We start from the raw sequence: 14,073 nt of genomic DNA, 5'->3' as shown, positions 1-14,073 counted from the left end.
GATAGCACAACCAACTCACAAATTATTTTTACAAACAACTCTCGATTTTTGAGCGAATATATCGAATAACTCTTTATAGAACACTTTGAATGAGAGGAGATGCTTGCAAGAGATGAGAGTGAATTGGGATATCTCAATTGGCTTGGAATGACCTCTATTTATAGTTGCAATTTCGAGCAGGTTCGGATCCTCCGAACGGGTCTTTGGGTCGTCCGAACTTGTCTGATTTAAATTCAAATTTCTGTGGCTGGTGAACTGTTCGGGGGTTCGGGTCCTCCGATCATAACTTCGGGGCGTCCGAAGTGTGCATTTCGTGGCCTCCGAGAGTGCCTTTGAGCAATATTAAATTTCAAGAAATACTTTGGGCCATCCGAACTGTCTTCGGAGCGTCCGAACAGGTTTTCGTGGCCTCCGAGCTTTTCATCCGAACATATTAAATTCTTGAATAATCTTCGGACGGTCCGAACATGGGCAAATTCGAACATTTCAAATTTTATCTCCAATTTTTTATTATCGGTTCTTGCTTTCAATATTGTCTATACACAAAAATATTATTATCTGCAAATTTTTCTCTTTAAACTTTTAGTAATAATTAACTGAGTGTAATCATCAAAACACAGTATTCTGAGACTTGTTAATGCATTAAAAACATTAATATCTTTACACGAGATTTGTATGCGTTTAATGCGTAACAACTAAGCATGCAATTAAATAAAACGTTGCGAAAGGCTTTAAATAAATGCTGGTCGGCGGAATACAACCGACTAAAACAAATTCGATTATACAACCCAATCGAATAATATAATAAAACCTACAGCTAATCTTGTTATCTTTACTGGTCGCTGGTCTCTCCAAGCTACTAGTGCGATTCCTGCACCTGCATCTGCCCCGTCGAATGGAGTGTCCAGGCATACATAAAATATTGTACATGAACGACTATGCTCAATATGAAAGTACGGGTAAACATACAAATATGATGCATGCAAATGAATATGACTGGGTATTCGTATCTGGAGTAACTGTATAAAAACTGCTCAGAAACTGTCGCCTAGGACATGAGTAGTACCAATCGGGGAATCAAACAACTGGGTACTTTCCTCATTCCTATCAAACGTGGACCGTGTCCCCCAGATGCCAGTGCCGGCCTATCGCGGGGCACTCAACATCAACCATCCGAACAGGGCTGAGCGGCCCTACATGGCTCATCTCAAAAGATGTACAAGCACAATATGATATGCACATACCGCATAATAACCCATGTAATCACATGCAAAACATAACATATTAATGCAACACATAAGCATGCATACCCGCTGTCAATCTCAGTCAGCACTTACGTACCTCACTAAAGGCAGTCCTAGCAGTCCCATTCTAGGTTTCATCCTATCATCAGCTCTACAATGCAAAATACTCATGCATAATTATTTAAGCTCTAAAAGGCTAAACATAATCATTTGATTAATCACTCATTAATCATTAATTCTGGATACGGGTCACTACAGACCCAGCCCTTGGCCAGATCTACCTGCAACATGTTGCCGATTGAGTTTGGGTTTTACTAACTTGTCGAATTGGTGGGCTGATTTTCGTCACGTTATACCTTGCTAATGGTTGTATTAGTGCGTTTTACCATTCTACTTATACTAATTCTAATTGATTTGGTCAAACATTATTTAAAGTTACAATTATACTTATTATATAACTTCATTAATACTTACCTTAAAAAAAACTTCATTAACACTTTTTTATTTAATTTTTCTAAATAATTTTTAATATGCTATCATTTTGTATATATTTTTTAAAAATTCATTTTTCTATATTTAAAAGTTTTAAACTAAGAAAAAAATATTTTATTTAGATACTTTTTTTTTGTTTAAATTTTATTTTGATACTAATTTCCAGTGTTTTCGGAATCGGACCGGACCGGTCCGACCCCAAAAATCGGAAAACCGATCCTACCGATCAGAACCGGTCAAACTCGGTCAAGAATCGGTTGGACCGGCCAAGAACCGAAAAATAAACCGGTTTAACCGGTTTTTTGAATTTTTTTATTTTTTTTTGAAAATTTAATTTTTTTTATTTTTAAACCTTAGATTTAATATTTTTATATATAAATACATTATTATTTGAAATTTATACTTCATTTAAAAAAATATTTTAATAATTATTGATTTTTTAAAAAATAAATAATTTATTATTTAAATAATTTATAACTATAATTGATATTTTAAATATATTTACATATTTATTTAGCTTTCAAACTATGTTAAATATATATTTTATGTTTTTTTATATAATTTTTGAGTTTTTAAAATTTCAAAATATATTATTTATTATATTAAATTATATAAACGGTTTTTCGATTCGACAATCCGGTTAAAACGATCCGACCGATTGAACATTTTTTTTTTATTATCAACGATGGGATTATGAAAACACTCTAATTTCATCTCAAAACGAAGTTAGGATAAGTTAGCATCCTAAAACCCTTGGATAAATTTTGACACACTCGCCATCAACAGATTGAAGCCACTCACCACTACCGGAATGGGCGGCGCCACCAGATTCATCACCCTCCTTGCCGCCCCATTCCCACCTCTCCGACCATCCCTTCTCCTCCTCCGACACCGCCTCTCTACTCTCACGACCTCTACCCTCCGTCCTTTCACTCTCTCCTCCTCTTACAAGACCAAACCCCGCCATTCTCACCTTGTCAGCTCATTTCACTCTCAACCCAACAATACCGCTTACAATCTCAACTTTTCGGCCACTTCCCAGCAACAGCACCACCACCCCTGGCCTGAATGGACTCATTTTCTCAATTTTTTGTCAGATAGACAGGGTTGGTCGGCTCCTAGCCCCGTGGACTTGAAAATACCTCCTGAGGATGCGTTTGTTGTGTACGAGGAATTATCTGATGATTTCATACTTGCTGCTTCTAATTGCCTGGCGTTTGCGCGGGACAGACCGAACCTTCTTGGGTTTGTTCTCTTTTCCTGTTCTGTTTTAGTGGCACAAGTAACCTGCGAAATGTAAAATGGTTCATTTGGTTGTGTTTTCCAGAAGGTTAAATGCGAAATGGTTCAACAGTTATGTTTTTGAGACCTGCGTTTTGTTTTCTGAGATTTTGTTTTGATAAATTATTGTTGGACCGTGGTTGTTTCTCATGTAAGAAACATTGAAGTGTTCACGGTAGACTGTTGGGATACAAGATAGTGTTAGTGATGATAAAAATAATTGAGAGGGATGGTGGAGGTTTACAATTGCGGAAATTTGTATAGATAGGGTAAATGCAATGTTTGTAGTGTTATATGTGCTAAAGAATTGCAGCGAATGTCAGTAGAAATGCATGTCTACATGTAGTGGACAAAATGGATGAAGTGTGCTGAAAACTGGAAGTCAACACTGTTGTTTTCAATGGTATGATCATATCCACTAATGTACTCACATAAATCCACTAACAATGGACAAACTAAGCACTCCCATTAATCCCATTAATCCGCTGATAATGAATGTAAACCGAGACACAAAAGGAGGCTAGGGTTTGAGAGAAACACTCGTTTTTAACTTCATTATAATATCAAAACTGTCTATATCAACTCTATTAATAGCCTTTAAATAGAAAACTAAAATCTAATCTAATCAAGAGTTCGAATTATCCCAGGTAACCAAATGACCAAATCCTAAACCAATCCTAAATAAATGAAAGATAGATATATGATACAAACTTAAAGATATTGATAAAGACATGTAGTAGTTTAAGATAATGATAAATTTGTATTTTTGTATGCATCACAATGGTAGATAGGGAGTAAAAGTTTGTGATTATTTGATTGCATATATTGTTCATTTTATATTAATTGTTAACTGAATATTAAAGTCTACCCACTAAAAATGCATGCAATGCAGAGTGACTGCACAGCCATGAAAAATCAGTATAAAAGGTCTCTATCGGTTGATTTGGTCCCATATATCGTAAGTGTAACAACCGAAAATAACAAAAATCCATGGCACAATGAATGCACAATATTTTATTACAAATATGTTGGGTATGTAGTAACCATGGGTATGTAGTAACCATGTTCAAACACTATTTTCGAGTTAGAGTATTGCGTTTGGTTTGACAGAAAAATACAAGGAAATAGCTTACGGTAAGAAATTCTTACCTCATATTTGCTACAAACTATAGGAGATGGAGGACACAAACAACCTACAAGATCCCTTTAGCTGATTATTTTCTCCCAGTGTTTGGAATGGATGTTCACCGCGAAACACCACGGTTTTTAATTTTGTAAAGGTAGAAAGTGTCTTCCATTTTGGTGTTTAATGACTTTAATCAAGTGAAAATGTGTCGGTTAATCTTTTTTATTGCATTAATATTTTTTAAGTTTCAAAGTTTACCAGTTGCATTGTGGTAAGGTTTTCCCACAAAAACGATTATATCCAATGCCAATCGCATTTCTTTAAACAGCTAATTGAAAAACAAACTTGTACTTTATACAAGATAACAAGAAGCTTCTGACACGTCTCGGGAAACTTAAAACATATCTTAGAAACATAATTACAAAACCGTTTTATGCTTCAATTTTTGAAGGCACAACCAAATGGAGTCAATGGATTATTCATGTGTCTATTGTTGTATGGAGGACTTTTTTGTGGTGTATTTATGTGCCTTTGTGATGGATGCTTTGGGATTCATGAATTTTCATAAGACCATTGTTGAAGATTTTTTAGTATCAAGTAACAATCTGAATATGTTAAAGAACTAAAGAAAAGTTATTCGTTTGGCTGTTAATATTGATATATCACCATCTTACTTGATGACTGACTTTTGGTCAGTGTAAACACTTCTAACAAAGGTATTTCGGAATTCATAGCTTTAATCAACATTTCACACCATTCACAATGTGTGGTGTGATTAATCTTGGCTTATGGAATGAGAATAGCTCCTTGCCTCCTTCCAAATCACATTTACTTCATGAAATAATATAGATTTGACATTCAAATCAGATTGCTTTCAAGGAGGAACATTGAAGCAGTTGTTTCAAATGGAACTCCCTTTTTATTTAAAAGTGCGCTCGACTGTGCAAGGAGGATGAGGGCATTTTTAGGAACTGATCAAGGCAATGTAAGTGGAATGCGGATTGGTACTATCTTTTGCTTGCATATGTTAAATTCAAACATATATGTTGATTGTTACCTTAATTGAAAGGTCAATTCTCGCTTGCGCTGTGTATGTTAAATTCAAACATGTAAGTTGATTGTTACGATATTTGAAAGGTCAATTCTCGCTAGTGCTGGTTTTATATGCAATCTTCATAATGAATATTGTTGGTGTATAAGTTATGTGGGTGTCATCGAGGTCTTATATCAGATAAGAACTTCTGCTTTGGTTGAAGCAACAATTTTATTCTCTTAACTTCTTTATAATCAATACCATTTTATGTGCAAAATTAATATGCCAAGAAGCGGAAGTAGTTAAATGGATGTACAATTTATCTGTATGTCTGAGTGTATTAGATATTAATTATATTTGCACCCGAAAATCATTGCACTCAGCATGCTCTTTGCCTGAAGCGATTCAATACCCCATTAAGTACTATTCGATGATTTTTCTTGACGTGCTTTTGTATGCATATGAACTCTTTCAATTTGTTGGAAATTTGAATTTGAACACCGTGCTTAATCCTTTGTCTTTGAACTCTTTTTTACTTTGATGAATGGACTACTGATTTCAGGGGTCAGAGTATGAGAACGCAACCACGATTGATCTAATGAAGTATATAATCAGTTATGCAAGCAATCCAACTGTTTCTTCTGGGAAGAATGGTTTGTATAGTAGGGAACTTGTTGATTCATCCATCCGTAATCTGTTGCATGAGCTGGGTGCTGTAAGTGGGGATCCAACAGGTTATGCTTCTGCTCAAGAGCAACAGATGTCAGGCAGACACGGACAAACACCAAGACCACTTGGACGAAATATTGAAATGAAGAGAGGAGACTGGGTCTGCTCAAAGTAAGTATATATGCTCTTTTGTTTACTCAGGGGTACAAATGAACCGTATTGAGCCAAATAGTGTTCATATTATCATATTCAAGCTCGGGCTAGAAAATTTTTAGTCAACTCAGAGCTCACAAGATGAATCATTTAGAATCAAACTGAATTTGTATCTGAATGTGGTTCTTTTATATGAACTAAGTATTGAGTTTGTATTAAGTGAAGGCTCGACTTTTGTTTTGAATTCGTTTAATTTTGAATATTAGATGTATGCATTAAAGCTCATAAAGGAATCATGCACTACTCTTTAGTTATTGAATGGAATAATTTGATCATGAATTCTGTTCTATATATTTGAAAATATTTGATCTTTGTTTGAATTCAATGATTCTATATTTGAATTGCATTATATTGATTCAAAAAACTTAGAGATCAGCTCAATTTGTTGCATCCCCATTTTGCCTCTTATTATGTTGTTTTGTCATATGTTTTACTTTTTGTTGGGTCTTCAAGCGTACCATACGGATAATGCTGCATTAACAATATATATTCTCTTATTAACTTGTCTTATTTGACAGATGCAATTTCATGAACTTCGCTAGAAACATGAAATGTCTTGAATGCGAAGAACCCAGACCAAAGAGACAGCTGACTGGAGGGGAGTGGGATTGCCCTCAGTAAGAGTTGTTATATTTCATAGATATGTTGAAGCGATTAGCTATAAACAACCTCCAACCTTATTATTAGTAAAATGACAATCAAGATTTTTTGTCACAGATGCAATTTCTTTAATTATGGGAGGAATTTGGTTTGCTTGAGATGCGACTGCAGAAGACCCGGTGCCCCCTTACTCAACGCCATTAACTCTGGATCAGGCTTGGGTGATAACGGGGATTATCAATTCAAAGCCAATATAGATAGTCAAATGGTTGAGAATCAAGGGGAGCTGAATCGATTTTCGGAAATTTCCTCTCGAGATTCAGATGTGGAGGATTTGAAAATCCTGCCTATCAGAAACCAAGAAACGGTTTCATCTGAGGCCAGGAATCAAGGTACGGTCAGCAGTGAGACTCAGCATTTCTCTGGGAATTTTCAGTTTCCGGAAGATTCAGGTGGCGAAATTGAAGTGTCCGAGCAATCTGAAAAGTCAGAAAACTGGTTCAAGAAAGTGGTAGATTTGTATGATGACAAGGACTTGCCTGGTACAGTTTCTGATGAGGATTTTCCTGCACAGATGCCAATGCGCAAGGGAGACAGCCAATTTGTCGTCACCAAGAAAAAGGATCGTTCTCTAACTTCGCCCAAGTACAAAAGACAGGTAGCTTTGGATCAAGGAAAAGATTCAAACTTTGTTCCTTTTGTTCCATTCCCTCCTGGCTACTTTTCTAGAAAGCAAACAGAGCAACCTGATGTCCTAGATTTATCGGGAAAAAGTATAAGTAACAACTCTTCCCAAAAAGCACCTATCCAAACAGAAAATTTTGACAGCTCTAGACATATTGAGGTGCCAACAAAAGACGACAAAACAGTGAGCTCAGAGACTTCTGTTTTTGCTAATAAGTTTCTGGTTGATACAAGTACTGAGTCCAGAAGGGATAACCCACCGACGAGCACAGAATCTTCACAACCGTCAAATAATTTTGTAACACCTCCCAGTTCGAGCCCTGATCAGAGTTCAATCACGTCCCATTCTGTCAATAATAATCCGGGAAAACCAAAAACATCTGGATATGAGAATGCTCGAAATAGCTGGACAGGAAAGAGTTTGGAGGGGTCGGCTGTGAAGGAACCGGATCCTCTAGACATGTCGGAAGAGGCAAAGGCTGAAAGGTGGTTCAAACGGGTTGCGCAAATAAAGGATATTTCTGAACTTAGCCAGATCCCAGATGAAGATTTCCCCTCCATAATGCCGATGCGGAAAGGTGTGAACAGGTTTGTTGTGAGCAAGAGGAAAACGCCCCTGGAGAGGAGGCTGACTTCCCAGCAGTATAGGAGAAGTCTACCTATTGTCAGTACTGATCATGTGAAAAATGAAACTGATAATAGTAGTTAAAAATAATTCGAGCTCTATATCCAAATACGGTGAAATACTGTTGTCTCACTTGTCAAGATAAATAACTAAAGAAAAGTATACTGCTTTGAAATAGATTCTCGTCGCATGTTGTGTTTCGGTTGGGTTCATGTCTTCTATGTTTTGTGTATTCATTTTCTGTGATGAAAAGGGATTTTTTACTTGTAAGATTGGGATTTGTTCGGGTGAAACAAAATTGACTTCGTGGGAATGAGAATCTAGGAATACAAAATGAAGTTGAAGTTGAAGTTGAACGGGGGTATAAAATTTGCCAAATTTTGCGAAGACCAGCGACCCTCTTCACCTTGGGCTTCATTATTTTATCTGGTTCACCCCATAGTTAATGATGAAGGGTTTTTTTTTTCTTTTGTTGTTTATTATTTGTTTTTCACTCCTATGAAGCATATACTTTTATGTGTTTGCAGGTTTGACTAAAAGTTGAGAAGCTTAAATATTGAAGAAAAATTCAAACAATGTGATGCCACGTCGGAACTTGGCCAGAAGACACGAAAAAATTCTAAGAAGCCAAGAAGATTTAAGAGAAGAAAAATGCACGGACCCCGTGCTGCTTCTGGAAGGACGTCCGTGCATTTTAGAGAAAAACAAGGAGTCGGCCCAGTTTAATGTCCGGACCCCGGAACCTTTCTGGAAACACCTCCGTTCCTTTGTAAACGAATAAATCCGAGGCAGAAGACCTCCGGAGGGGTACACGGACCCTTATCCGGGGTCCGTGTGTTTACTGTTCACAACTTGCAAAAATATCCGAAGGTTGGCACGGATGTTGTCCAGGGTCCGTGCTATTCGCGAATTTGGAAAAAATTATATTACCAGAATTTAGAAATTTCGGGATTCTGATTATTTTGGGCAATATTGAAGGTTTTTTGGGAGACATATAAAAGGGAATCAAGCCCTAATTGAAAAAGACTTTTGACGCTTAGACTTTTGCCAGATTTCGGGATTTGACCGCTGAGAGCTTGGAAGAGAAGAAACGCACAACGCAAGAAAGATTCGGCATTATTGCTGAGAATTTTCTATTCTTTTTTTTCTGTTTTATTTTATTATGAATTCAAACATGAAACTTTTGTTTGATTTTATTATTATGGAGTAGTCGTCCTTTGATCGGGGCCACGATAGGGCAGACTATTATTTTTGTTCATGGATAGATTGATTAATTTTTTGTTTATGAACTATTTATTGATTAATGTTTGTGCATAATTCTTGCTTTTAATCTAGCCAATTAATTGTATGTCTGTTGTTCCATCTGGACTTGAAAAAGAAAAGATTTAAATTAGCTTCAAAAATATTAATCAACACATGGTTAAACCGACTAGAAATAGTATTCGGTTTCAGTATGCGATTTTAGGCGAAAGCTGAAATTTCATAACTCGTGAATGCGTTTTTGTTTAATTAAATTCAATTAGAAATAATTGGACTGTTAAATGAAAATAGGGTTATTAATTCTAGAAATAGATTAATAATTATTCTAGGGAATTTCGTCGTGAATATTAATGATTATTGGTTGATTAAATCCAATACATGGCAATCATCGATGTCTGGTACCGTTGTGTGTTCCTGTTCATTTTCCTGAAATTTGAATCCGTATTAAATTTACTCTGCGTTTTAAGTTAATTAAACTTTCGGCTTTAGAATAATTTAGTTTATTTTCATTAGTTTAATAATTCGTAAAAACCCCTTATTTTAATTAGCCTAGATTAATTTAAATAGTCTATATCTTAGTATTTAAACATTAGTCTCCGTGGGATCGACTTGGACTCTGTCCAACTATATTATAACTTGACCTAGTTCACTTGCTAGAATTTTTCTCAACCGAAATCGTCGGTCAACCATGCCTCTTAGCAAATCGTGCCGAGATAAATTAATGTGATGAGCCTGTATCAATAAGAATGCATGCAGAAAATTCACACAAAGTATAGGTACCTGCAATCATGCGGTCTCTATCAGCCTCGTCCTGCTCCTGTTTCAGTGCGTAGACCTTCCCCTTAACACGCGGTCGTAGAGAGTAATGACCACGAGAAGAAGTTTGAGAAGGTTGTCGCTGAGACTCCTGCGGTTGCTGGCGCTGCTGCTGCGAATATTGGTGCTGATATGGCGACTGCTGCTGCTGGACAGATGCCTGGGACCCTCCGAAACCACCCGCCTTCCCTATCAGCATCGGACAATCTCTCTTCATATGACCCTCCTATCCACACTGGCCTACCGGATGTCTGCGTCTGCACTGAGGACAACGAATCTTCTGGCTATCGAAACGATGAACTCCGCCGGATCCAGATGAAGAAGAAGAAGTGGCACCCTACTTTTTGAAAGACTGAGGTCTCGGCCCCAAAGAATTTGTCGGCCTGGAATAAGAGGAAGAAAGAAGACCCATGTTCCTCCGAATTTTGTCCTCAGCCTGGCGACAACGGTCCATCATGCCCTCGTAGGTCATGTCACTGCCCACAGCAACCATCTGATGAATCTCGGGGTTCAGACCCTAAAGAAAATGATCATACTTCGCCGTAGAACTATCGGAAATGTGGGGACAATAAGGTAGAAGATCAAAGAACTTCTGCTGATACTCCTCAATCGTCATCGTCCCCTGTCGCAGACTCAGCAACTCACTGGCTTTCGCCTAACGTAGAGCTGGAGGAAAATACAGTCTCTGGTATGCAGTACGGAACTCGGCCCACGTAGTTTCTCCCCTAGCTGCTATGAATGGTGCGGAAGTAGATCTCCACCACTTCCTTGTTCGCCCCTCAAGCATGAAAGCAAGTATCTCCATTTTCTCGTCGTCCGTGCAACGAAACTCCTGGAAGCACTGCTCCATTCTCTCGAGTCAGTCCTCTGCCTCCTCAGGGGTCTCACCTCCTGTCAAAGGCTTCGGGCTCACCTACTTAAATATGTGCATGCTCACCCGCCTCCGCTCCTCACGCTGGCCCCGTCGATGCCTATGATCATCCCGATCACCCCATCGACCGCCGCCTCCACTATCATGGCTCTCATCGTAATCTGTCATCTGTCAAACAATAACATATATTGTCTCAATCCGATTTACTTAATTCCCAGTGCAATGCGCTTTGATACCAATAAATGTAGCGACCCAACCTGGATCCACTACCTAATCAGAGTTTTAATAGCGCATGCAATAATTAATAACTGAAGCGTAAAAGCGGGTAATTAAATACAACAAATACAACAAATCTGATTGGCAGAATACAACCGACGATAGTAAAAATGTATAAATATCATTATACAACCATATCGAAGGTTCGGGGTAACTTATCCCTACCCCCTACAACTGCTCGCTCTGACTCCTCAGCCCTGCTGCAAACCGCTGGGACCGTCCAGCCTCAAACCTGCCCCGCCACAAGGTATCCAAAATACCCAAACACACGGGCGTGAGCTACTCAGCTCAATACATAATCAATGATATATAAACAAATATGCGCACACATATGACTTTAAAATATCCTGTAAAACACTTACTCAGGGCGCCACGAATATACAGTATCGGCTAGAGAGCGACTCCGCAGGGTACTCGTATATTCTATATCAGGGTTGAGCCATCCCCCATCCTGACCCGAATCCAAAACAGGGTACAAGTCTCATATGGAAACTGTCACAACCTAACCCGAGTCCAGAATGAGATCAATGCTCCCTATGAAAATTGTCAATGACACACATCTCTCGAGATGAGGTCCAGTGTAAAAACATGTATGTGCTAAAGCGGTAAAACATGTTGAAACATGATAAATCATATAACACATACTCATGCAACATACATGCAAATATATCATGTCGGCTATCTCGATCAGTACTTACGTACCTCTAACACTGCTGGTCAAAACCTAGCTCCACTGGCCTAAACCTCAAGCCTATAGGTCCCGACTACTGAGCCTACAATGCAATTACCCATGCATCATTCATTAAGCTCTAAAAGCCTTAACTAAGCTATTCTATACTCCTAAATATTTTTAGGAAGCCGAAGTTATATCTGCGTCCGTCGTCAGCCCTTTGTTGTTGCTTGCCTCAAAACAAGGCCACAGCTCAGCTACGACGCTTAGATCGCTACGCAACTTCCGAAATCCCAATAGGGCGCCTAAAAACCCTAAATATCGACCTAAGGAGCTAAGAATCGAAGAGAGGAGGAAAAATGGTGAATCTGAAAATGACCATCGGCACTCCTATATATAGGGCACAACCGGAACCTCTGATGCTCCATCCGAGCTTCCGTTTTCCCTCATCCGCCACGTGTCAACTCCTCATTGGCTGGCTACAGATAAGCAGAATCGGAACCTCCGTTCCAGATCGGAGCTTCCGTTGTCTCACACGTCATGGCTGACGTAATATTATCGGAGCTTTCGTTCCCTACAATGGAGCTTCCGTTCTGATCATGACCCTAATTTCTTATTTTGCGTTGATTAATCCCTTAATCACCTTATTTAGATTAATTAGGTTACGGGTCACTACAGTACGTAAGTACTGACCGAGATAGCCGAATTGATATATGATCTTATATGTTGAATTTTTACGTGCTTTGTATATACCATGTTTTACTGCTTTAGCACATGCATAATTTATATCCGACAGCATTTCGTGAGATTTGGGTCAAGTGGGGAGGCTTAGCCCCATATGGTTTTGTCTATCACAAGGAGACGCCGCGACGGGGGAGACTGACGCTACGGTGATAGGGAAATATATGAGTACCCCGCAGACTAGCTATGCAGCACGGTACTGTATATTCGTTGGCGCCCCTGAGCAGATTGAGTTTTACCATGGTTTAAATTCATTTGCATCATTACTTTCGTATTGAGTGTATTCGGTCACGTCCAGTATTTCTGTTTTTTTTTTTGGACACTTTATTCAACGGGGCAGGTCTCAGGTTAGACAGTGTTGGTGGATCGCAGCAGGGTGGAGATCAGGGGCCAGGATTCCAGTGAGTTTCTCTTAGTGGTTAGGGATTTGATACATTGTTCGATTTGGTTGTATAATACAGTTTTTTATTAGGGGTTTTTTGTCGGTTGTATTCTGCCGACTGTATTTGAATTTAGATTTTTTATCTTTCCGCTATTAATTTTGATTAAGTTTTGTTAAGTTTTATGCATCCTTAATTAAACTCTGATTAGTAGCGGATCCGGGTTGGTTCGCTACAGAAGTTATTCTAGATTTGCACGATATACCTTTGGGATTTTGTGAACTTTTTCGACGAAATAATTTGTTGATCAATTGTAAAACGTATGTATGATTGTCACAATGGTTCAATTTTTTGGGGTTATAATGTTATTGTTGAGATTGATCTTTCAATTTTCAAAATGTATTTTATCCGAAAGAATAGAATTTGCATATTTATCTTATTTATTTATTTACAAGGGGTTTTATATCTGATCTACTTTTTGAAAAAAACACGAAGTTACAAATGTCGGGCTAATTGCATCAACACCCCCTGTGAATAATCAAAAAAATAAAAAACCATATGTAAAATTAATAGCATGTTAGACCTTATGTTTTAAAAAATTTAGCATAAAACCCCTATTAGAGGGTATATAATATAATGTGCCCTAGTTTGTATAACATAGGGGTAAAATATGCTATGTTTTAAAAAACTGAAAGATGCATTGACCTATTAATATTATTTATGAGGTTTTATGTCTTTTAAACTTTTCACATGGAAGATTAATGCAATTAGCCCTACAAACGTCCATTGATTTTACAATATTAGTTTTTTCGTTTTTCAAAATTTTTATTAAAGGATGTTGACGTGATTGCTCCTATATAAAAACTTTTTAAAGATTATGGTAAGATCAATTTTATGATATAGATTAATTTTATGATATAGATTTCGTAATACAAGAGATCTTTGATTAAAAAAAAACTGTCATCTTTAATTTATTGAATAAAATAAAAATCTAAAATTTATGTTGTGTTTCGCTTCTTCATAGAGACCAAGCTTATTGCAAGAGAGGCCGCTTCTTCGGAGACGAGGAGACCCCTGTTTACGTGAAAAGAA

At 37.7% G+C, this 14,073-nt stretch overlaps 1 protein-coding gene across 2 annotated transcripts; it reads left to right on the top strand.

The window, feature by feature from the left end:
• The first annotated feature begins 2,468 nt into the window (after positions 1-2,468).
• Positions 2,469-9,219, top strand: LOC140864025 (zinc finger protein VAR3, chloroplastic-like). 2 transcript variants are annotated; one of them, XM_073267903.1, is made up of 6 exons: positions 2,469-2,981; positions 5,011-5,128; positions 5,739-6,016; positions 6,577-6,675; positions 6,776-7,930; positions 8,495-9,219. In XM_073267903.1, exons 1-6 carry the CDS (start codon positions 2,548-2,550, stop codon positions 8,502-8,504), a joined length of 2,094 nt encoding a protein of 697 aa, XP_073124004.1. In that variant the 5' UTR covers positions 2,469-2,547; the 3' UTR covers positions 8,505-9,219. The 2 variants fall into 2 exon arrangements, with proteins under 2 accessions (XP_073124004.1, XP_073124003.1); XM_073267902.1 differs by lacking the exon at positions 8,495-9,219 and having other exon boundaries at positions 6,776-8,167.
• Positions 9,220-14,073: the final 4,854 nt, after the last annotated feature.

This window comes from Henckelia pumila, chromosome 4, assembly GCF_033568475.1.
Source record: "Henckelia pumila isolate YLH828 chromosome 4, ASM3356847v2, whole genome shotgun sequence".
Lineage (NCBI taxonomy): Eukaryota > Viridiplantae > Streptophyta > Magnoliopsida > Lamiales > Gesneriaceae > Henckelia > Henckelia pumila.
The sequence above is the reverse complement of the archived record's forward strand: the minus strand, read 5'-3'. Positions and strand labels throughout refer to the sequence as shown.